This window comes from Suillus subalutaceus (assembly GCF_016647625.1).
Source record: "Suillus subalutaceus strain FC151 chromosome Unknown DFJ58scaffold_45, whole genome shotgun sequence".
NCBI classification, from domain to species: Eukaryota; Fungi; Basidiomycota; class Agaricomycetes; order Boletales; family Suillaceae; genus Suillus; species Suillus subalutaceus.
The window spans coordinates 264,823-287,845 of NW_024540294.1; the positions used below are offsets into that span (position 1 = coordinate 264,823).

The 23,023-nt window shown below is 48.2% G+C and overlaps 7 protein-coding genes across 7 annotated transcripts; 3 read left to right on the top strand and 4 right to left on the bottom strand.

Annotated features, from left to right (window-relative positions):
* Positions 1 to 190: 190 nt before the first annotated feature.
* DFJ58DRAFT_880062 (uncharacterized protein) lies at positions 191 to 978 on the bottom strand (the record flags this gene model as incomplete). Its single annotated transcript, XM_041394524.1, has 3 exons — positions 191 to 369; positions 403 to 751; positions 787 to 978. The coding sequence occupies 3 exons, from the start codon at positions 976 to 978 to the stop codon at positions 191 to 193; spliced, it is 720 nt and encodes a 239-aa protein (XP_041244528.1).
* A 2,289-nt stretch (positions 979 to 3,267) lies between these two features.
* Positions 3,268 to 4,062, top strand: DFJ58DRAFT_346571 (uncharacterized protein). The gene is made up of 2 exons (XM_041379966.1): positions 3,268 to 3,554; positions 3,605 to 4,062. Exons 1-2 carry the CDS (start codon positions 3,486 to 3,488, stop codon positions 4,037 to 4,039), a joined length of 504 nt encoding a protein of 167 aa, XP_041244529.1. The 5' UTR covers positions 3,268 to 3,485; the 3' UTR covers positions 4,040 to 4,062.
* Positions 4,063 to 5,409: 1,347 nt separating this feature from the next.
* On the bottom strand, positions 5,410 to 8,458 carry DFJ58DRAFT_785273 (uncharacterized protein). Its single transcript, XM_041390024.1, has 11 exons — positions 8,139 to 8,458; positions 8,002 to 8,091; positions 7,048 to 7,953; positions 6,844 to 6,995; positions 6,688 to 6,793; positions 6,350 to 6,633; positions 6,190 to 6,291; positions 6,083 to 6,133; positions 5,983 to 6,059; positions 5,876 to 5,926; positions 5,410 to 5,821 (listed from the first exon to the last, which is right to left on the bottom strand). The coding sequence occupies exons 1-11, from the start codon at positions 8,228 to 8,230 to the stop codon at positions 5,636 to 5,638; spliced, it is 2,097 nt and encodes a 698-aa protein (XP_041244530.1). The 5' UTR covers positions 8,231 to 8,458; the 3' UTR covers positions 5,410 to 5,635.
* A 1,177-nt stretch (positions 8,459 to 9,635) lies between these two features.
* On the bottom strand, positions 9,636 to 12,298 carry DFJ58DRAFT_346692 (cytochrome P450). The gene is made up of 14 exons (XM_041379968.1): positions 12,266 to 12,298; positions 11,883 to 12,209; positions 11,734 to 11,831; positions 11,540 to 11,675; positions 11,387 to 11,484; positions 11,223 to 11,328; positions 11,100 to 11,172; positions 10,805 to 11,034; positions 10,681 to 10,747; positions 10,418 to 10,616; positions 10,195 to 10,361; positions 10,027 to 10,134; positions 9,928 to 9,975; positions 9,636 to 9,867 (listed from the first exon to the last, which is right to left on the bottom strand). The coding sequence occupies exons 2-14, from the start codon at positions 12,034 to 12,036 to the stop codon at positions 9,678 to 9,680; spliced, it is 1,674 nt and encodes a 557-aa protein (XP_041244531.1). The 5' UTR covers positions 12,037 to 12,209; positions 12,266 to 12,298; the 3' UTR covers positions 9,636 to 9,677.
* A 517-nt stretch (positions 12,299 to 12,815) lies between these two features.
* Positions 12,816 to 16,165, top strand: DFJ58DRAFT_880073 (p115 like vesicle tethering protein; the record flags this gene model as incomplete). Its single annotated transcript, XM_041394525.1, is given in 15 exon segments — positions 12,816 to 13,022; positions 13,048 to 13,348; positions 13,630 to 13,751; positions 13,802 to 13,949; positions 13,969 to 13,985; positions 14,026 to 14,115; positions 14,174 to 14,242; positions 14,283 to 14,405; positions 14,460 to 14,520; positions 14,572 to 15,039; positions 15,125 to 15,203; positions 15,256 to 15,363; positions 15,416 to 15,491; positions 15,573 to 15,746; positions 15,801 to 16,165. The coding sequence occupies 15 exon segments, from the start codon at positions 12,816 to 12,818 to the stop codon at positions 15,909 to 15,911; spliced, it is 2,154 nt and encodes a 717-aa protein (XP_041244532.1). The 3' UTR covers positions 15,912 to 16,165.
* Positions 16,166 to 16,233: 68 nt separating this feature from the next.
* Positions 16,234 to 18,751, bottom strand: DFJ58DRAFT_785300 (PLP-dependent transferase). The gene is made up of 6 exons (XM_041390025.1): positions 18,191 to 18,751; positions 17,860 to 18,139; positions 17,426 to 17,797; positions 17,124 to 17,375; positions 17,029 to 17,065; positions 16,234 to 16,994 (listed from the first exon to the last, which is right to left on the bottom strand). The coding sequence occupies exons 1-6, from the start codon at positions 18,688 to 18,690 to the stop codon at positions 16,732 to 16,734; spliced, it is 1,704 nt and encodes a 567-aa protein (XP_041244533.1). The 5' UTR covers positions 18,691 to 18,751; the 3' UTR covers positions 16,234 to 16,731.
* A 2,102-nt stretch (positions 18,752 to 20,853) lies between these two features.
* Positions 20,854 to 22,933, top strand: DFJ58DRAFT_785307 (pseudouridine synthase; the record flags this gene model as incomplete). The annotated part of the gene is made up of 11 exons (XM_041390026.1): positions 20,854 to 20,923; positions 20,990 to 21,366; positions 21,426 to 21,511; positions 21,560 to 21,665; positions 21,720 to 21,801; positions 21,849 to 21,990; positions 22,037 to 22,115; positions 22,160 to 22,245; positions 22,366 to 22,429; positions 22,487 to 22,765; positions 22,816 to 22,933. Coding segments are annotated over exons 2-11 (1,225 nt in total), but the record flags the coding sequence as incomplete, so codon positions are not given.
* Between the last annotated feature and the right edge of the window lie 90 nt (positions 22,934 to 23,023).

Genomic DNA, 23,023 nt, shown 5'->3' on the forward strand with positions numbered 1-23,023 from the left:
CTTCAAGTTGGTGTCAGCTATCTGCCCCATGCCACATAATGATATAAGCCATAACCATGCGGATTGCACACATCAGACCTGCGGCAGGCTAGGCTCTGCCTTTGTCCAATAACGGACGAAAAACTTGGCCTTTGGTGAATAGAACAGCCACCTCGATGCTTCATTGCCCTGCATCATCATGCTGCATGTACTATTTGTTCGCATCAGCCTGAGACACCTCACTGGCAGAAACATGGGGTGCATCCAAAGAGTCACGCGTGACCGAGATGCTCGTGCCTGGGTTGAGCAATACATTCTTGCGGATTGAAGCTTGTACTCTGTTGTATTTGTGTACGGCATTCTTCAACGAGTCCGGCTGTCCAGAACAAGCTGTTCAGCTATGAACATCGCAGCTAGAAATACGGTTCCAAAGTTCAACATCACAGGAGGGTATTCTTGCACGCCACCGTGACATGGGGAAGCGCTCAATAATATGTCTTCCGACAATGGGAGTATTTCCAAGCATTTTTCCGCTTTCCGGCGCATCCGATGCCCGTTTACTGCGCTTTCCGGTGACATCGACAAGATCAAATTCCGGGAGGAGTCCGTGGCGTGAGCCGTTCGTCGTCCTTTTCTTCTTCACGCGGCCTTCTTTGTGCGAGGCACGTAGTGTCGGGCATGTATACGACCGCTCAATCTCTTCTCGACTTGACTGCCGAAGACCAAGGATGCTGACGAACCCAGCGGCGGCTTGTTCTGCTGTTAACAGTATCTTGCAGGTCCATTTTCTTGTTCATGCCTCGGTACTAAGCTCTTCAGAAGTATATGGATGAACTGCCCTATGACGTCTTCATGCGCATTGGCCAGTATCAAATCGAAGAGTTGGCGGTTGTCACCGAAAGCCAGATATGTGATGGATTGTCGCTGGCGGTCAATCGAGTGCCTAATTAGTAACTCGACCAGACTCGACACGAGGAAGGCACGGTGGGGTGGGGCCATTTGGGCAACATCACGTCTTCCCGTAATGATTCACGAAGTTGCATAAGTGATTGTTCCCGAAGTAGGTTCAGCGCCACGACAATCATGAAATCGAGCGTAATCCATACTTGTCGGCTATGTACAATCACACCGTGGTCCTTCACGAGGCTGGGAATCTTCCTGATTTGCAAGGTCACAGGAGTGAGTTTCTTCGCTGGAATATCGTCACTCTTGGTTTGCTATGTGTGTCCATAATTAAATAGAGGAGCAGGCGCACGGAAACGGGAGTTGTGCTCGTGAAGCAGGAACCACAGGCTTAAAGGCACTGTGAGACAGAAGTTTTGGTATGGCTACGCCCAGGAATGGCAATAGGTACGATTACCCTCGATTACTGCCTTCTCGATCTCCTTGGTGGGCGGCGGCGCTTCACTCGGCAACTAACCCCTTCTTCCCTTTGTCGATCTTCGCCTATTTCAGGAACGTTTCGCGAGTAAGTATCAATGATGTGTTTGCTAGACTCCAAAAACGCACTAAGACTACGCCTTATTTCTTCTTCGCATATTCGACTCCACTTCAGATTGGTCGGCTTTGACAGTCGGGAACCTTCAGCTGATCCTTTCGGTTTGGCGGTAAAGTCATCGTGAACTTGCGCAGAGCGTCCTGAAAACGGGTATCGCGAGCGGTGAACCCCATTTTGGATCATCAATATGCGTGCGCAAATCCTTCGAGTGCTTCACCATTCTTTAACCCGAGATTGACGACATCTTCTATGATAGAGCTCACTTCAAGAGTAACGCTCCGGTGACGGCAGGCGTCATGATGAACCCCCATCTTTTTGCGAATGCATCAAGAATTTATGTGGGCATGGTACGGATTTCCCTTGAAGTGACGTCTATTCCAAGTAGGTTGAGATGACATCTCGGCGGAGTACGGAAGCACATGCTCTCGAAGCTGTCATCCCGAAGATGCGAGAATAAAAACGAAAGCACCATGTAAACCTTTTGCCCGCATTTAGCGGATTACATAGTGCTTCTTGAGCCGATGGCCAACGTCAGTGTTTTTGGGGCCTTTTCCACCATCAAGGGCATGCTTAGACGTGACAGTAAGCTTCAAGAGGAAATGGGGACGACGAACAGCATATACCCAATGGTTTGTGTAAAATGGGACATGTATATGTAGAGAGAGATAACCACTGAAATAAAACTTCATGAAACTATGGAGGCGATGGTTTGGAGGGAAATAACTCACTTTGGTCCATTGAAAACCTTCTCATATCCTGGAGTAACATTTTGATACTCTGACTCCTCAAAATGTTAGACATGTCTCTATCAAAAGTTCACAATCGAAAAGGAGCGTCGCTGTACTTGAAGTCGTTCACCGTTCAGCTTCAGGCGAGGACTCTGCCAGTTGAGCACTTCAGCACAGTTGCGCAACCGATTCTTTGAAAACCTGTGCCCTCGGAGTCTTCGGACAAGAGTAAGATAGCAGATATAATCTGTCCGAAAATTTAACAGGGGTCGTCCAGTCAGCAGCACATGAGCAACTCATGAGTATTCATGAGTCAATGTTAATGGGAGCACCGTGTCACGTGACACACAAGTGACACTCTTCTGAGCTTTAGATCCTAACACAAACAAACAACACACTCAGAGCCAGAATGGGAGCCTTTTGCAGCGTAATGATTACTATTGATATTGTTCGCAGATCCACCGAGGAAAATTTCTTTGCTGGATAATAAGTGGGTGTGCCCCATGTAAGTCATATTTCACAAACGGGGGTTGAATTGTAGGACGTCTAATTGGTATAACAGGTACGTCCACTGCTCCATTCAACAGCTCCATTAAATATTGTTGATTCTATCATTGATGCAGTGTGGCCTCGCGATGCATGTCGTCTTACCTTCCGGTCTTCCCGGGGATCTGCAGAAGGTTGTCTGAGAATTTGATACAACGGACCCTCCACCCACTGGCACATCTCCGTGCGTGAAATGTCAACCGTTATCAGTTAATGTTAATAACAAGTATTCGTCAATCTAGTTGGCCGACTCGTAAGGATCCTCCTTTACAGGTAATGCGCACTTATACGCTTCCCACACCTCCTACATGCGTAGTTAGTAACGCCCATTTTTGACATACTTAATATCAGCGGCCGGTATGATGCGACAGTCAAAGCATTGCTTGGAGACTACAAGTACTTTCGGGAGCGAACTGTGTTGCATTTGCGAGCAGTGAGCCATCATCGTCAACTTCTTGCTGCCGTACCTGTGAAGCTCAGGACGCCTCGTAGAATCCTTGTGCTGGGCATCCTGCTATTGGTTGATTTTCATGACCGGCGTATTGGACACCTGAAAGGAATGTGGCTTTATAACTTCTTCATCTGCATGGCATCAGGTACACTTGAAAGCTTCGATGCCTACTCCGAACTGTCTTCTGTGCCTTTGCTGCACGTGGCCATGGTAAGCACAGCTCGAAGGAGGCGTACTGTTCTATGTCCTCTCCAACGAGAATGCTATATAGTCTGTCTCGTCAATGTACCGTAAGCCTCACGGACACCCATGGATGCTTATTATTCTCGCACACAGCCTACGAGGGCCGCAGGTGAGTTACTATAACAATGCTCTGCGTACTAGGTTTAACCCAAATGTTAGAATATAACTTATGCTGCAACCATGCCTACATCCCGCAAGCACTGCATTCGGTGCCATAAAGATTTCTCAGTCAATTACCCCTCGGCTTGCGTCGTACCCCACGTGTTTGACTCCCGCTGTGATCCACTTCGTCTTTACAGTGGAGAATTCCAATGGATGTCGGAGTGTTGCGGAGGTTATGGTACTGTGACGGAGGAAGAACCTGGGAGTGGTACCTTCCGCATGATGGAACTCACTGCCTGTTATCGTGGTCCCCACACGGTGCACACGGATGTTGTTCGACTCCAATACAATGGTGTGAGCATCCTCAGATGCAAACACAACGGATCAGGGAAATGCATCCGAAACCACTTGACGCAGAGAAACAGACCTGTTTTTGAGAAGGAGGTGGCGTATTTCGACGGTGATGAACAAGACCGTCACCATGATGGATAGAGGCAGATTGTGTACCATTTGGCGGCTGAACGGACTAGAGGATAATTAAGACTTTTTTGAGGACCAGCTATTCACTTCTGTACATACACACCCTCGGAACTTGCGTTGCAGCCACTCATAAGATAGTCCATATGTCATTACATGCATGTACACAACACCAACTTGTTTCTCGTCCGCTGGTATAGTCGACTCCACCAAGGCATAAATAAGAACGCGGACCGGGCGTAGCCGAGTTGTAAATCATAAATCAGATATGATAACAACGCGTGAGTGAATCAAGAACAAAACTTACCCAATCATACTTTTGTGCATAAAAGGTACAAAGTATATATGACAAGGTTATCCATTGGTTATTCAACAGCGCAAACCTTTTATTGGTCCTGCTTTGTCGTCGAAAGCCAAATCACCGAAAAGCTGCAGATAAGTGGAGCTGCTGGGTAAACACGCCCACAGACAACACAACAAGATATGCGACATGCCGGGTCAGCCTCCCGTAGAATTAAGAACCTCGAAGAAGGAAGACAGTACTCCCTGGACCTTCTTTTCAATGCGAAATACATCGAGGTCAATTCTAAAGTTGCACTAGCACTAAGTAAAATATATGGTCTTTACTAGGCAGGACTTAGCGAAAAGACCGGGAAAACTTATTAATTAACTTGAGGCTGTTCTGAAATTTTTATGGCACTCCGAGTCAGACTTCATCCAAATGAAGTTGTCGTCGAAATCCGGTGAATGAGGTCGAATAAATTACTTGATGCCACGTATAAAAAAAATAAGAAGGAAATGAAATGAAATGAAATACCACGCTCTTGCACAAAGCCTCAAGGACGATTAAGAAGGTGTTCTTAGACAATGGCCGCATAAGGGGAGTTTTGAGCGGTGAGAGAATTGCGAGAGCGTGCGAGAGAGTATGCATGCAGGGGTGTCACGGTAGTGCTAGAGCATAGTGGATGCCACACCGTGACTACGCAAAGGCAGCTGGCACAGCAGTGTGGCAGCGGGCGGGATAGGGATGCAGCGGGAGCCAGGATCGGATATGCACTAGTACCCGACGCATCGAATATGACTTGAAATATGAATGAAAGAAAGCGGTGCAGCGCCTGAGGCCTGGCCCCGACAGGTCGGTCGGGGGGCTTTTCCCATTATGGTAGTGATCATCGAATTACTTATATGGTAACACCATGCCATGCATGACTATAAGTTGTGCGTAGCTAGGCTACGTACAGTGGACCAGATCGATCATGCATTGGCACTGAATTACCGTTGAAACTGTAACTATCTCAATAACATGACAGTACCGCTCGTGGGGGGCTTGAGCAATTTCATGAACTGATCGATTTAAATATGAGAGAAGTAAATTCCTTCCGAGAGAACAAAGCATAGCTGTGACATTAACATGTACCCAAACATCGTGTCCAGAGATTGGTCTAACCAAAAAAAACTACGTAGCTACAGTCTTAATCACCGTATCCGCACGCCCAAAAACCCATAAAATCTATGGCGTACAAACATGCAACAACCTTGGCCCTAGATCCCGCCGGTGCGACTATACATAAATACATAGCAAAATAACGGAGCGAGAAGCACTTAATTGGCTCAGAACTGGATGTGCTGAGGCTCATGCTCTTCGGGTTCAATGATCTCCCCCTGTGCATTTAGTGGCCAAAAAGAATTCCTGAAGAAGTTGTCAGGGTCATACTTCTCTTTCACCTCGCACAGCCTAGCCCAGTTCTCGCCGTAGCAAGCAATGACACGACCAGGAGGCTCCTGTCTACCTAAGAACTGTCGGTGATGTAAATGATAAAAATCAGATGTGGGTGAGGAGGAAACGCATACGCTTGGCAAGGGGCCACCGAGCGTCACCGGTGCCAAAGTTTCTGCAATCCACTAACGAGCATGGTACGTGAGTATGGGAACAAGTAACTCGATGATAACATCCTTACCTCCTCCGCGGAATGGACACAACGGGGATCTTGGAATTCAATATCCCACTGATGCAACGCGGCAACAGTAAGGAAGCCTGGCGTTGTGCCTTCGGTATACAATTATCCTCGAAATCGCCGAGTGCGCCACCAGCCAATTCGAACAACCACGCTGTGTCCAAGATGTAATAAGAGATCGAAAACGAGGACCGGGCAAAAAAGACGTACTGCAGCCAACAGGCGTGTCCGCAAATTGAAGGACCGTCTTATTCACGATATCATCCGGAAGCGAGCTAATAAGCGCAGATCGTATGAACCACTTGTTTCCTGCTGTCGGTACCAAACATCTCAGAAGACGCATGTTGATTCAATTAAATCTACTGCTAACCTTTTCCACGGAGAACCTGTGCAACGCTGTCTTGTTGATGAAGGAAGGACTTCTCATCGACCTCATTGAGAAGACACCGTCCACCGTCCCACGATGAAATGGCCTGTAAAAACTCCTGACCCTTTATCTTGGGACCGACGTAACACATCTGGATAACAACTAAGGAATCCTGCCCTGCAGGACCAGCCGTAAGCAGAACGTTGGCATACAATTCCCGGGGAGCACCCTTGACGCAATCGCGAAAGTGCTTGATTAGTGATGGCGCAGTTGCGCGATGAAAACGACTGTGAACAGCAGTGTGAAATTACGATCTAACACAAACAAGAGACAGTACTCACTAAATGAGATTACCCGCAAAGACGACGGGAACTGGATAAGCTCTGGCTTTGTAGCGTGTAACGACACCAAAGGCTGGGCCAGCACCGCGTAGTGCCCACCACAGATCTAGACGTTAGTCACAACCAGGTGGATAGCATTATATGTATAATACGCACCTGGGTGTTCATTGTGGCTGACCACGACGATCTGACCGTCTGCCAGAACGACTTCTGCTTCTACCAAGTTGTCACTGCTCAAGCCATGAAGACGGCCCAAGAATCCAAAGCCTCCCAAGATCATGATCGCTGAACCAACAGGATGAGCCGCACTGATCCACCAGGTGAGCGAGGATAAAAATCCGGGAAAAGAAAAATGCTTACGATGGAACGTGATATGGGACAGCGCCACGTCCGCCAGCTAGTGACATCGCTTCTAAAGGGTTTGCCGCTGAGAACTGATCGATTTCCTTCTGTCTCTTTCCTGCACCAAATGTCATGAAGGCATGAGAGTAGATGGGCATTGCGTAAGTTAGAAAGTTAGTCGGAGACTCGAGGAAACTCGGCGTGGCAAACAATGCGTTGGGCATGGACTGTGCAAGTCGAGAAGTGGAGGCAACAGGTGGTACGGGGTTGTTGGGTGCGTCATCTAGATAGGAAAATGGGTCATCCAATGGGGATGAACATGAGGGGGGCTTTGAACTGGTATCTGGTAGCGGAGAAGGTGGGGAAACGGCGGTAGTGGCATCGTCCATGGATGGAAGATTAAAAGCCAAGGGGTGAGAAACCATGGCAATAGAAGAACCAAGGGAGTTAGAGGATAACAACGTCGCGTTAGGGTCATGACTACTGCCCAACGTCGCAGGATAAGTGGACATCTGTGGAGTCTCCACCGCGGGAGCCGCGAATTCCAACCTTCGTCGAGTGACGGGAGGACGATCGGCAAATGGGGTGGATGATCCTCCTGGGTAAAGAAAATCTGCGACAGTTGCAGATGCCAGGTCGTAAGACCTCAGCTCGTCGTCGTCTTCCCTTCTTCGCTTGCTGCTAGCAACAGTAGCAGATCTATCTAAAAGGGGAGGGCCCGCTTTGACCTTCCCTTTGCTGCTAAGCAAGGACATGTCTCGAATACTCGTAAAGGAGCCATCGGCAGCGGGAGGTTCGATGTCAATGTCGGTGATCTTGCAGAGGTCGATAATAATGTCGCCTCCTACTGCCCAACCAGCGGTGCCATAACCTCCGGCCTTAACGGAAGCATAAATCGAATGCTTTCTGCAGAACAAGATGACTCTATGGAGATAATTAAAAATCTGACAGGTTTAAGAGTTTGGAACTTACTGGCTAACGTCTGGAGCGTCAAGGGGACATACGACAGCCATAGCGGAAACTTTGATGTCGCCATTAAACATGCTAGAATAGTCCAGAAAACTACAATCCCTGTCAGAGGTGTCAGGGAGTAACCAGGGGATACATACCTGGGATCGCCTCTCCGGTATGTGTCTCCGCGAACGGTCGATCTTAGTTCTTGGTAAAGAACATCAGATAGAGAGGGGAGGTTAGGATCCATATCAAGAGAAATCCCTTCCGTGAGTTGTTCAAAGCAGAGTTGAAAGCAAGTCTAGAAGAGGGGAATAGAGAGGTTCTGATCAGCAAGGTACGAATCCAACTGGTTTTTAAGTAGGGTCGTGATTAATCAGGAGGGTCTGACTGTAATTTCAGGTGAAATTTGCAAATAAATAGGATTGCTTGGGATCCTGCACAGGACAGCATGGAGATAAATGTGAGTGAATGGGAGGAGTACTGAAGGCGATGATTCATGAACCAAATTTTTGTTGTAGCGGAACCGTTTGCGCCGCGGAAGTTATTTTGCTGCTCCAACATTTAATTCTGGATCGATCGGCATCGGTCTCCACCAAGATCAACGTTAACTTCAAGCGCAGTCACCCTGAAATGTTCTAGCTGAGTCTTAGAGGTGAGTTAATGTCTACAGGCCAGCGTTATGTTAATTTGGTCTCCTTGAAATTCTTCAGAACTCCGAGTCGGTCAACTTCAACGGCAATACCCGAACGTGCCTCTCTATAGCCCGATCGTCTCCCTAAAGCTTCAATGTTCACGTATTTCGAGTCCCAATTGGTCATTTTGTATGGCACCATGCCGCATGGCCATGCATTCTGGAATGTACTAGGTACGTCACGCTACACAGCAGCTTCTCGTACGTTCTAAACTTTCTCACTGTTCTCACCCCATCACAACCTCACAATACTTGACAGCGCTCCGCTCCGGTAACTGCGTCGTTATCACCATTTGAATGCTCCTCACTCCAAGCGGTGCCACCCTCATTATTGCTGGAGCTTGTACCAATTAAATGAGCCTCGCGGCGACCCAAACCTAGTAGTAGGTTCTGATGGGTGTCCGAAGACTTACCTAAGTCGTCACCGACTCGAGGCACCATCCGTTCCAATCGCCTAAGCTTGTCGGACTGCATTGCCCTTCTTGGCAACTTGTCGTGAGTTTCAATTTCTCACCGCGACTGCTCAGTCACAGCAAGACTCGGAGGGCTTCAATGTTTATTTTTCCCGTTCCATTTCTCTTGCAGCAGTTCCGCTAGTCCTATGACCTCGCACCTCTCTTTGTGAAAAAAATACGTACATTGCACGAATACCATGTGACTGTGTTCGGACTGATACTATGAAATGTAATGCTGTGATATTCGTTGTAGACAGCATTGACGAGTTCAATGAAGACCGATAAGGTTCAAGTAACACGAGCTAGCTAACCTCAGGGTGTAGTTCATATTGAGACCATGGTCAAGCATACGTATTATTACATTTACCGCCAAGGTATCTGATAACGTCTAGCAACTCGAGGACGAGGAATCAAGGTACTACCCAACTTGGGCAACAACGCATGGCTTTAATACCGTACATGTGACTATTGCGCCACCGAACCGGACAAAAAGACTATTTACAGCCAGCATCGGAAATAGCTGCCCAACAACCTGGCGCATATGACGCTCAACATCCCTTACCAGTGCGTGGTGCCAGTGAAACCCTCAACGGCAGTTGAACACCATTTTCAACTTCACCTTCTACTGTTGGAACCATCACCACGCAAGCCTCCCGCCGAATAAGTTCGGTTTTATCGGTTGGAGCGAACTCAAACTTTCCAACTATCTCCGTAAGAAAGGCTTGGATTTCGATCACCCTGAGTGAACGTTCATATTAGATTCACTCCGCCGCTGCCACACAACCTGTTGACACTCACGCGAAGCGCCATCCGATACACGACCTCGCTCCTCCGATGAATGTCATTCTAGAAAAAAAAGGGGTTCATGCCTGTTAAAAGACAGAGACCAGCGCTTACAGATTGGAGTACACTCCTATTGACGTCACCTTCTTCTCTTTGGCTGTGCCATTGAGCCATCTATCCGGATTGAACACGTGCGCGTCCTCGCCCCAGAGCTCCTTGTTTCTAACCGATATGAGCGCACCGTCAGAAGAAATTATCTTGGCGCTATGTGGATCCTCCTACCGGTTATACGCTGCGATTGATGCGACAATTCGGGTACCCTTCGGAACCGGTAGTTCATGGATGACGCACCCGGATCGCGTGGTGATTGGCTGTGACAACGGAAGGACGTCATCTTGGCTAGCGCATCGGTGTGCATGATATACGACACAACAAAATCTCAGAACTTCCTACAATAACAAGCGCAATGTTACCACAGCCCAAATATTGTTAGCACGTCACGCACTTTCATCACAGCAGTAGTATATGGCATAGCGTCAAAATCAGCGATGGTGAAGTTGACATCCCCGCGTGCGTGCACAGCCGCTTCCGTTTCCCATATCTCTTCCCGGAGACGGGATTGGATTTTAGGGTGTCTGGCTAGCTCGAGAAGCCCCCAACTGATAGTGTTCGAGGTCGTCTCATGACCTGCGAGGAGGATAGTACTGTGTAATTGTAACAATCTGTGATCGGAAAGCTGTGCAATCACGACAAACGGAACGGACCCACCGCATCTGAGCAAACAGCTCGTCTTCCGTTAACTTCGCCTTTGCATCTGCATCCATATTGGCTTTCACTGTGCTATAATTAGATGGCCTAGATCTGAATGAGGCTGTTGAGAACGTTGACTCACCAAGTAAGCTAAAGACATCTCGGCTGCCCTTGCCCCCCAATAGCATCTCTGCCTTGTCTTTCACCAACTGCTTTGCAACAGATGTCGCCAAGTTACCTGACTCACGCATGCGCACGATACGTGGGTTTTGGCCCTCCTCTACGAAGTATTCGAGAATTCGACGTGGGATCCACTTTGAAATCCCCTGAAAGAGTACCTCCCCATCTGACGGGGATCCAAATACGTCAGTCCTATTGCAAATTCAACTCAGATCAGTTAAGGGAAAGTCAGATGCTTGGCAAAAGTCAAGACTGACATTACATTCCTGTATGAGCGCGCAAGGTCGCTTTCATTATCGTCAATGGAGCTGAAGCGGACATCAAAAGCAGCTGAAAAGGACATGAGAAAAAGGTGCTTGTGTACCCTAGATAGCATATACCTTCGCCGATAGCATCTAAGGTCGCACGGGACAGCCAGGAAGGAATATTGAACACCACTGACCCCTCCTCAGAGTTATTGATGATCTCCGTCCATTTGTTGCTCATCTGTGAGAATTTACGTTATTGACGGGAGTTGAGAGTATTCAGTGACTTCGATGCCTACAGACTCGGCGCAGTTCTTGAATAATGATAAGAACGCTTTGGACTCCGGTCCACCGAATCCAGGGAGCATTATTTTCCTGTGTCGTTTGTGATCGTCACCTTCGAAAGTTAACTACAGATCATTCCATGTTTGATTTGATGGCCGAAGACCTACCCTCCGCCCAGATAATACCCTTTCCGTTGATAAAATGGGAGAGAACGCGGCGATCAGGCGGTTTGGGAAACCGATAGGCTGACTTTGCAAACATGTATTGCAGGGCGGCCGGGTCGGAAACCATCAATTGGTCTTCCTATGAGTCAGCGGAGGATCAGAAAATGTATTCCGCAAGCGTGAATTTCATTGCATACGCCAAAAGAGCCCTTGAACCGAACGATATCCCCATACTGAGCTTGCCACTTGAAGTCAGCATCCGCTGCCTGATCTTGGTAGAGTTCTTTCAGATTCCCTGGTGGTCATATCAGCAGCGGAGGGATCCGGCAATAGATAATAGTCATACCCATCATGAACGATGCAGACTCTGGGCCAGGAACGTCTGCCAAAGAGATATGAGAGTATCGACGGTACACCCCATAGACAATCGCTAGAGCTGCAAAACCAGCAGTGATAAAGACAGAATCCATGATTACAAAAGATACGGTTTCAAAAAGCATGTGAAGGCAGCTTTATCAATGTCTCGTATGGATCAGATGACACTTAAAGCATGATGCACATTTTCAGCAGTCGCGCATGCATCGGAGGGAACAGGCCCATAAATTGCCTATTCCTAATCTCTTTACAAGTTGATGATTGCGTGAACCCGGCGCCTCGGATGATACGACTTGGGCTGCAAGGAGAAAAATCAGTTCTAAATGAAGTGTTGGGTATGTCATAGGGCTTTACACCAAAAATTCATCATTCTGTAGGCGGTAGGTCAGCTCCAGCTCTTGGGAGCTGCTTATACACAATCGGCATATCTTCGATGACTCCCGCGGTCTGATTGCGGCCACGATGATTCGACAGGACAACACAAAGATGACACAGTACTCACTCGTGTCCCTGCGAAACTAGGTCACGAGCGGTACTCCGGGAATTAGATGATGGCTGACATTCGCCGACACTTCTCGGAGTATGGTTGTCGGGATATACCACGAATCATTAATTGTTCGGCCCATCATAATTCATGATGGTCTAGTTATCACTGGGGTATGACGTTGTGGACTTGGGGTAGTTTCCCGTAGTTAGACCATATAGAAGGAATATAGTCGTTCCTTCTGTATACGATAAATTCGAATTGAGTAGGATGGTGGTTTAAACGTTCTAAACGCAGGCTCAGGAGGCTCTTGCCTGTTCTTGCAAGGCCACGTGTCAGTCATGGTGGCAATGCAGGCCTGAACATTGAACACGACCACAAATTACTAGTACTGGTCTTCAAGCGTCAAGCTGGACTCGCATGGACTTTTTATCGCAGACTTATATCGCCCTTCGTGGTCCAACAGGCGCTCCTCAGTCTGCGCAGGACACGATCGCAAAGCTTAGTGACCGGTTGTCTCCTTCTACTCTCCTTGCGGACAGACGCGCTGCTGTCCTTGCTTTGAAGGGTTTGGCTCGCGATTGCAAGGAAGATGTCGGTGAAAGGGCCCTTCCTGGTCTCCTCGAAGTCCTGCAGAATGATGCGGAAATAGATGCGGAAAATAGCGAAGGCCGTGCTCGAGACTATTACCCAGCTCTGTGAACCCGATGACGATTCCAAGGACCTTGCGCTGAAACACACGGACTATGTTATCGGAAACGATCAGGCAGTTCATGTTTTGTTCTCCCTCCTGGGTGACACGCACTTCTATACCCGTTATGCGACACTACAGTTGCTCTCGGTGCTACTACAGAACCGCCGTTCTCAAGTTCAAGGATATTTTCTCAAGGCCCCTGCTGGTGCCACCAGTATCATTGCCGTCTTGGAGGATAAGTGCGAGATCATTCGTAATGGTGTGTATTTTAGCTACTCCTTCTCGTCCCACGCGTGGTACTCTGGTAGACCTGCTCATACTACCTGTCTCGACAAAGTTGGAAGTTGAACATAACTTAGTCCTCGTGTAGCTGTGCTCATCCTTAAGTTCCACCTGTGGCAGAGCTGTTAAATGACAGTATCCGATGTAGGTCTACCTAGGCCAGCATAAGGGTCGTTGATTACCCTCACTAACACCAATACACTTTCAGAAAGCATCATCATGATCCACATGCTTATTTCTCAAAGCCCTGACATGCAGAAGGTGCATTTGAAAAGCTCTTCAATACTGTCACGCACGAAGGCGGATTGGAGGGTGGTGTAATCTCACAGGACGCACTTCGATGTGTCGACAGTCTACTTCGGTATAATAGCTCGAATCAGGTGATTAATATACTCTGCTTGAAGCGCATTTCCATTGATCTCTACGATAGAGTTACTTCCGCGAAACGTCCCTTCCAGCGTTGTTATGCTCCCTCTTGCTCTTACCGTCCAACCTTTCCCTGCAAGATTCAGCTCCACAAGACTTTGCACTGCAATTTTGGGACTCACAAAAAGTGGTAAATGTGTCACTGGTGCTTGGTATTCATGGGAATGTTAGTCGGGTCTAAAGGCAGCGTCAGTAGATTCCAATATCCTTTCTACATTTGTTTCATAGTTTCCTCAGAGCCAAGAACTATCTGTCTTCGTGCGAGGCTTTGTCGAACTAGCCCTCGCATCTAATGCACCAACATCCCTTAAGTCTCAGGTCCGTTTTCTATGGCAAGCATCTCACAATACAAAACCTGATTGCATGCGTGCGTCAGGCTCTCCATCTCCTTCCTAGCACGTTGACTCTCCCGCTCTCGGAGGTGATTTTGACCCCCTATATGCCTGTGCCTGAGACAACGCGGAGAAGAATGGGACAGACTAGAGCCGGCGTCCGCGCTAGATGCACTTGTAGAGCTCGCACTCCACGGAGAGTACAATGGGCTATACAGTGATAGTCGTACCAAGGAGGGACTTGAGTTAAGGAGCGCAGCTGTAATTGCTTTTGATGTACGTCATTGTTCTTATCCTCCGGCAGAAAGGGTCGGCATTGATACATTATAGAACTTTGTGCGGAAAGAGGATGTCAGACATGCCATCGTGCAAGGGATGCTTCCTCCCCAACGTAAGCAACATCTCCCATACCAGGCAAAAGCGATTCAGATTGTATTTGCAGAACCAAGTGAGGTTCCGATGATATCGCCCCTTCTGCACTCTCTCTGCCTCTCCCCGTCATCCCCTCTCAACATCGCTAATGTAACCTCTACTCATCTCGCCACAATCCTCTTTGCTCATCTGCTATCTGGCTCCCCAAGAGCAAAAACTGCCGCCCGGTCTATCAAGCCTTCTTCCAACATTCCTGGAGAGACTTTGGGTCAAGGACCACTTTTTGTCCCTGCGGATAGTACTCCAGCGCCAACGCCGCCGGAAGAGGACGAGGAAGATGCCCCGCAGAGTTTGTTGCACCTCTTTGCCGAGAACCTCTCATTGTGCTTCCTATCTCGCTCAAGGGCTGAGGACGACCGTGAGGAACGCGAGTGGAATAGATTGATTGTTGGGTACATCTGTCTGCTTGCACAGTGGCTCTGGGATGACCCTAAAGCCGTAAGGGAATTCTTAGAAGCCGGCGGGCTGGGCACAGTGAGTCTTTCGCCCGATTCTGTGAACACTTACGAGACCTCAGGAACCCATAGTTAGTGGAGCCTATTAATCAGACTTCTGATCGGAAGACCTCATCCCTGGACTTTGCGCCTTTCTACTGGGCATCTGTTATGAATTCAATCGGGAACCGGGGAGATCACTCGGCATGTGCCTTTCATCTGTTGTCTTTCACGCGTGTTTATATTTGCGTATTCAACAGCGCTACTATCCATCCCATCATCTCTCGTTTGGGCGTAGATGTGCTTCTCGGTCACATGACTCGCGTACAAGAGCACGACTGGTTCAAGTCTATCGCCCTGAATCCATGGTACTCGTTGTCCATCCAAGGCACTAAAACACTCCACCCGCCGAACAGGAAGGCGAAATCTGGCTCACTGGTCTTTTGTTGACTTCTGGAAATCAAATCAACGTGCGCTACCAGATTCTCTATTGTATGTCATTGATCTGATGACTTCCTTAAAGATACCATCCAGAGGGGTCTGGCAACGGACCCTAGCACTCTGGCTTCATCGTCAGGTCAGTAGCAAGACAAGGACTATCACCAACCACATTGACTTACTTGCGGTAACAGGTCCAAGTGCAGAGTCCGCGATGCTCATCAATTCTCTCAAAGACGTCATTCGCTCTCAGGTGCAGGAGATAGACGCATTGCAACTTCGTCTCAAGGAGCTATCGGCTACTGAAGCTCGAGTACGTGGTCATGGATGTATCTGGATACTGCTGCTTACTATGATTGGTCGACAGTTGGCTGACTCAGAGGCGCGTATTGCGGAGCTTGAGGCTGAGTTGCAGACATCAGATAGCAAGAAGAGGGAGGTCGAGAAGGAGCAGGGATCTTCTGGTCCTCCTCGATGACCTGAGCACTAAGCGCAGACGAGACAAGCAGCGGATGAAGAATCAGGCATGGAAGTTTCCGAGGACGAGGCAGATGTGACAATGACGAAGAAGATGAAGATGAGGGAGGTGAGGAGTAAAGTCCAGTACCGATCGAGTTTTATTTCTGCTATGGCCCTACCGCATCTCAACATCTCGGACTACCTCGAGTACATAGACTTGGGCGAGATACCTGTGTTCTCCCCGAGGTTGGTAGCATGACTTGAAAACCAATCATTGCAAGAGTCTCCTAAGTGAGATCCGAATGACAGAAAATTGATGTGCATGCCTGAGGCAGCTGGCATGGACGACACAAAGAGTCTGCAATTATATCGCCCACAGCTAATACAATGTTCCTTAGTGACGTAGTGGAACGCGTGTATGTAAGATATGGTGAGACAAGAAGATCCCTTCGATAAGATGTAGTGTACGAAATCGGAAATGTAGGTATTCGCATGCTTAACACGGGGTCTATACGTGTTATCCGATTATTCGGGAATTGTGGTATGCTGGGAAAGATAGCAATGAGAAGGCGTAGAAGACTAAATGAGAGACCAGGCCCAAAAGAGGGGACGAATGCCGAAGTCACGTACAAGATTATAATGAGATGGTGCTATGTTATGCTATGCTATGCAAGTGATCCGTGATGAAGGAGATGCGGCTATGAATGCGCGACGAAATGGTGTGCAAGAAATAACCAAGAAAAGAGATATACAAGTTCTAAAGGTTTCGCTCTCTGTGGGCTCTAATTATGGTGACAGCCTCATCCGCATAGCAGATATCCGGTGGCAAACCGGGCTACTTACATAGCCTGTCCAATAGGAACGTTGGTCCAGGTATCCCAGAGTGCCTGTCGTGTACGGCTATCTGCCAAGGATGACGCGAACATCACAATTTTCCACGCATCCTGGAAATTACTTGCGAGTCCTAGACTGATCCGCACAACACCGAGCTCGCGACCGACGACCTGGCCAAAGTCTTTAAGCGTGACGCCGGGATACAGCCGTTCCATCTGGTTTTGAATACCCAGCAACGAGGCTGCGCCCCCGGGATTGCACATGCAACCTGTGCGAAGAGAAATGTTCCGGGACACCGCGACATTCAATGAAGCTGTTTGGGATCATCTCTCCTGAAGGCTGCAGTCCAAAGTTTCGTTAAGATAACGATAGAAAACAATGGAAGCTGAATACTTGCCGAGAGGAAGATAAGAGAGATTGTAGATCCACTGTCACATTGTTCTCCAACAGACTTGAGTCTTTTGGAAGGAAGCTTGGATAAAATCTTAACGACAGGGGTTCCTGTCGAATCATGTCTCAGACAAGAGAGCGAGGCGACAAGGTAGTGTGTAAGACATGAGAGGCGGAGAGGAAGGAATGGCAGATATGCGGAGAGAAATCGCAGACCGTCTGTGACAGCGGGTAACGTCATGAAATTGATGGTTCCATCCTAGCAATGTGAATAAATTCGAAAGCACATAAATTGGAAGAGAAGCATACTTCGAATTGTTCATGAAGAACGCTCGTTCTAGTAAAGACTGGGCCTGGCACCTGGACGACATCAACGGTTCCTCCAGCGAACCACGGGCGCTCCAAGATCTGTAAGAATGACTCCTTGACAATGAGGGCTCCGACGCCTGTCGGATAACCGAACATCTTGTAAAAGCTGACAACCATAGCATCGACAGGGGTTTCCGAAAGAGAAATGACAGATGATGGTGCCAGCGCGGCAGCATCAAGAAGTGTGTGGTATCCTAGTGAGGATGCGAATCCGATGATTGAGAGTGGATTTTTCGCGTTAGTGATATTGGAAAGGCCCGTTAGGGCAAAAAGTGAGGAAGCGTTTTGTGGTCTGTGCTGACTCAAGATATCCTACGACAAAGAATCAGCATTGTTACGTCAAGTTGATGCGCATACACGCGCCAAGGACATACCTTGGCAGTAGATAGAACGAAACCTCCAGTACTAGTTGATGGGATGTAATGTACTTGAGCTCCGCGACGTGAAGCGTACTCTCGGATTCCATGGACGCTATTATGAGAGTCGGCACCGAGGATATAGCCATTATTAGACTTGAAGGGATACGCCTCCCCAACAAGCTTCAACGCAGCTGTTGCATTTGCTGTAAACACAACGGTGTAGCCTGGCGGTGCTCGAAAGAATGAAAGAACTGCATCCCGGGCCTCGTCAGCGTATCGTGATGATAACTTGGAGCTATAACTCAAATTAGGAATGATCGGCGACCGATTTATAGAAACCCCATACCTATTACTGACTGAATGCGTGTTTCCCATGACGGATTCGGTTAAGAATGCGCTGTGAACGCGAACAAGACTCTCAGGATGTTGTGCCCCACCCATGTAATCTACATATGTTTCGCCGGTTCGATCTAATCTGGCAAAATCTGTTCTTCGGAGGGTGTCAAGTATCCAAGTGCTCTGATATTCTGGGAAGGATTTGAGAAATGCACTATATGCGCGTGCTTCAGCATCTTGTCGTGAGATGGAGGGTGTCAAGGGTGCATATGTTGTCAGTGTCGGTGATAAATGAGTGACGTTTGGATGATAACTATGAGGCGGGGGCGCAGGTTTCTCGCAGGAAAGTGTGTCGTGCGATGATATTGATTTCAACAGCGAAGCCTGCGATTTGTGATATCTCAGACTGATGCGAGATACTGGTGCAGAATGGTCGTGATTAGTGTTAACGCCAATGCGCTGTTCACGAGATTGATCGGGAAGCACAGGAGATGAGTGTTTGTTGCCCATGTCGAATGATGTCGGTGTAAGGGAGGGACGTCGGTGAACTACAGAGTGCCTTTATATATTTGGAAGGCAAGCGCTTGAATCGAGTCCATGTCACCTGTCTGACCAATCCCCCACACCGCCAACGTGACCAATCGCGCAGCCATCTGATTAGTACCCCTGATCGGTAGGAAAATAGATGCGCCCAAGTCGCAAGCTCCAGTCTATTCCTCTCCATTTGGATAGTTTGCGTGGTGCTAAGTCAAGCCCTATATTTTTGTTGTAGTACTAATATGCAGTGAGCTGTGTCCGTGCTATATGCCACCAAGTATACACCAGCAAAGGCCCGGGGTCTGCAGATGCCAATCCAGACACTTGAAATGCGGTGCTATAGAGGGGCCGTCCTTGGGGTGCAGCTGATCCACGCCCGGACGTTTGACAAGATCGACAAACGTGGTGACCCTGAGACAGGATTTGGTGATAGTCCACTAGTACGTGATGGGACCTTCTTGGACAGCATTTGTGGTGTGTGGAACCTGCAATAATTGAAAATACCACCAATCCGCGTTCGACTGTAGCCTCTCTCAGTTCTCGTACTTGCAAGTATGTATGTGATAATGACGTTGTCTTTATCACCACGCCTGTCAGGAGCGTGGAAGTTGATTGACACCGTTCAGGACCTTTGATTGTAGTAGAATGCTCCCAACCTCTAGAGCGGCAAAAACCTAACCTGGTAAAATCAAAATATGTGTGAGAAATTTATAGAAATCCTACTTAGCTCTTCCCATGTCAGACACCCACCGAAACTACAGATGGTCACTTGGTTGGTTGCGATTAGTAGACCTCGAAAATGTGCACAGCCACAAGTTCAAACTTGATCAAACACACCAGGACCGTTCGGTCCTTTCTGCGGTTATTTATATCACCGGCAAAACTCTACGTGCCTAGGCTATGTACATGTACCTTAACGTTCCTAATTAACAATGACATCATTATTTAATGTTGCCCCGTCATTAATTGCATCTCAGCTAAGTAGTTCCGACTACGGTGCACTCAAAGCAGTACCTTATTTACAAACAATACCTCGAGCTCAATTTTACAGTATCTAGACCTGCGGCTCCAGAGATCAGTGCTACTGGGAATCTTCGCGAGCTCGATCATCTGCTCACGAAATTCGAATGCAAGGAAGATTGATTGCAATTAGTAGGTTTTGCCTTGTACTTACAACTCGTCACTCGTCGCTCACCGCTCAGCACTTGTTGGCTGGACCACCGGTCCGCATCAATCCCGAACTCGTTACAACTCGTAAGTGTCAATTCTCCAACTGTGTCAAATTACCACAATTTTCACCTCAGTTAGACTCAATTCGCCTCGCAGCAACATTAGCCCAAGATCGCTTCATCGAATGATAAGAGTCGGCCCCGAGGAGACTATTCGGCCTCACGCGACGAGCAAGGGAATCAATGACATTAGGGTGTGGCATGGGTCGACCGGGTCATACCCGACCCAACCCACGGGTACCAGAATTTTTAGAGGGTTACCCAGACCCACTCGGGTTAGAGCATCACGGGTAAGTGGCCTATTTCGTATGCACATGTGCTGAGCAATAAAGCAAAGTATGTACGAAGCTGAGTACGATCAATAACAATCTTGTTTCTCTTTCCCTTCCCTGGTGTGGGAGGCCTGAATGACGGCGGAGTCGACAAACCAGACCGGTGTCAGAACACACCTGCAAGATGAAGAAAGCACTGTCGCGCGCCCTTGGCCGAGCCAAGGAAAAATCATCTTACTCTATGCAGCCACTCAAGCCATATTATTGTGCACCATAAACACCACCCACAAGGCTCGCAGCGCCCTGAGGATAATGAATCAAAGGTTTTGAAGGTGGCAACAGAGATGAAGAAATGCTCTGAAGACGGCGAAACTGGATGTCCGAAGGAGCCCAGCGAGGGGTTGGGTAAAGAGAGGGTGAGGTTGGTTGCTGGAAGCGTGTTGGAGGGTGAGTGGGTGAAGGTGGTGCACTTGATACCAGAGTATGTTGTTGGGCGCGGGCCCGAAGTACAGCCTCCAGTTACATTACTTGCTTGGTGTTCCTGCCAGGTGCAGCGTGCTGAGCTCACAACAGCCGTGGGAAACAATGAGCACGCTACTCCGTGTGCACGTGATCATCGCAATGTCCGGCCGGACTTTCATCTCCCAAAATTGACGATTTTGAAAAGTTGTGCGTTCAACTGTCAGAAGACGAAGTCCGTTCAACGTTCGCAAAACTTCCCTGTGTCTTTTTCGTGAGCAAATTGAAAGTGCTCACTAGTTAGGTTCGCAGATATAGTCGAACTGACGTGACTGTCTCGTTCTGTCGCATTGAACTCACTCAAGTCAGTTAAGCTCTTCTGGAGCAACATCGCCGTGGCCCACATCCTCCGATTCAAACGCGAGTCCCGTGAGCGTCTTCCGCTCACAAATTTTTCATCGCTCGGTCAATTTCGTCACGTCCTTGCGAGATTCTTGACCGCAGCCATGTCTGATGGAGCCGTACCTGATGAGCCACGATCACCTCCATCGTCACAAAATGATGCAGGGTTGAAGAAGCTCACACCATATTGGTACCCGTATACGACTATGGCAAAGGAGCGCTGGCTTGGGCGGGAGATCTTAGAAATCGTGTCGACAGAATTCAGGGATCGATCCATGGAGTACTATGTATGTGTTTACAAGTTAACTGTTCATTTCTTCTCTACAAGTCACTATTCATTGCACAGCGATACGCCCTTGAATCCGGAGTGACAACAATTAATGGCAAGGTCGCCAAACCAGACACAGTAGTGAGGAATGGCGATCGTATAGAGTGAGCGCATCTTCTGCATTAGAAGCATACCTTTATTGATTGTTGTAGGAATGTTGTGCACCGACATGAGCCTCCAGTCACATCTACACCCGTCAAAATTGTATTGCATGACAAGGAGCGCGACTTTTTGGTTGTCGATAAACCTGGTAGCATAGTTCGTCCTTGGTAATTCTGCTCACAGTGCACCTAACTTAAAGATATGGTACAGCCAGTACATGCATCTGGTCGGTACTACCGCCACAGCTTAGTAGAGATCCTTCGTAACGAGTTTGGTTTCCCGAAAATTTATAGTGGGTCCACATCTGCTCGAAAATAAACCTTGCTAATTCGGTTATAGCGATCAACCGCTTGGATAGACTTACATCTGGTTTGATGATCGTACCATTGAATGCCGATCTGGCACGTTCGTTATCAGGCGAATTCGTCAATGGTCTAATCCGCAAAGAGTATATTGCTCGCTGCAAAGGGGAGTTCCCTGTGTGAGTATTTTTAACATCTACCCATATGGGTGTAGTGAGGAAATAGTGAGGAAATTATTTGTGAAGAACCCCTCCTGACTGTAGATCGACAAATGGGGCTTAATATAGTGCACCCAGAAGGAAAGGTACGTGCAGCTTAGCTGTCGGTGAAGTTTTTGACGGTTTGCAGCCAGCGAAGACGATTTTCAACCGGCTTCATTACGATTCCGCGACCAACACGAGTGTGCTTCACTGTGAGACTTTCAGTTACATGCTGTATTTGATAAACACACCCATTTTTTCTACCTAGGTCGTCCCATGACAGGTCGATGTAAGGATCACACAGATGTCACGCCGGATTTCCTGACCAATTTGTTGCAGCACATCAGATACGAGTCATCTACAATACCTCGGTCATCCAATAGCCAATGACCCTGTTTATTCTGAGGAACGAATATGGGTGAGGGTCCTCGTCTGGTCTGAAGAATGCCTTGTATAACATCCACTCCCTCCGTAGGGAACTAATCTTGGCAAAGGGGGCGTTGATGTCATTCCTTGCGAGGACCGTGCTGCACCAGCGCCACCAGCGCATCTCCTGAGTGACAATAGTCCGGAAGCTCTTAACCTGAAACCCTCCGACGACACAGACTCACCATCATTGCTTACTTCGGAAGAAGGGAGCGATGCGAGAGGGAAATTACTTCCCCGCGAAACTGGACACGATATTGGAATGGGATCACCTGTCCCATTGTCGTCTGAAGCAGTGGAGATTATAACAAGGCTCCGGAATATGAAGGTGGGCAATTCAAAGCATGAACAAGTGTGTGACGCACTCATAGAAAATAGGATGAAGACGAGGATTGGAGTCGCTGGCGAGATGTCGTATTTCGAGCGAAGGGCTCACTCGCACCAAAAGACATCCCTCGTGCGCCCCTTCCTCCACAGAACAAACGGAAAAAGGGGGGTCCTTCTCTCCCTCAAACACCTCTGCCAGAAGATATATCTTTGGCCCCACAATTGACTCAAGCGGAAGCTCTAACACGGCTCTCGCAGA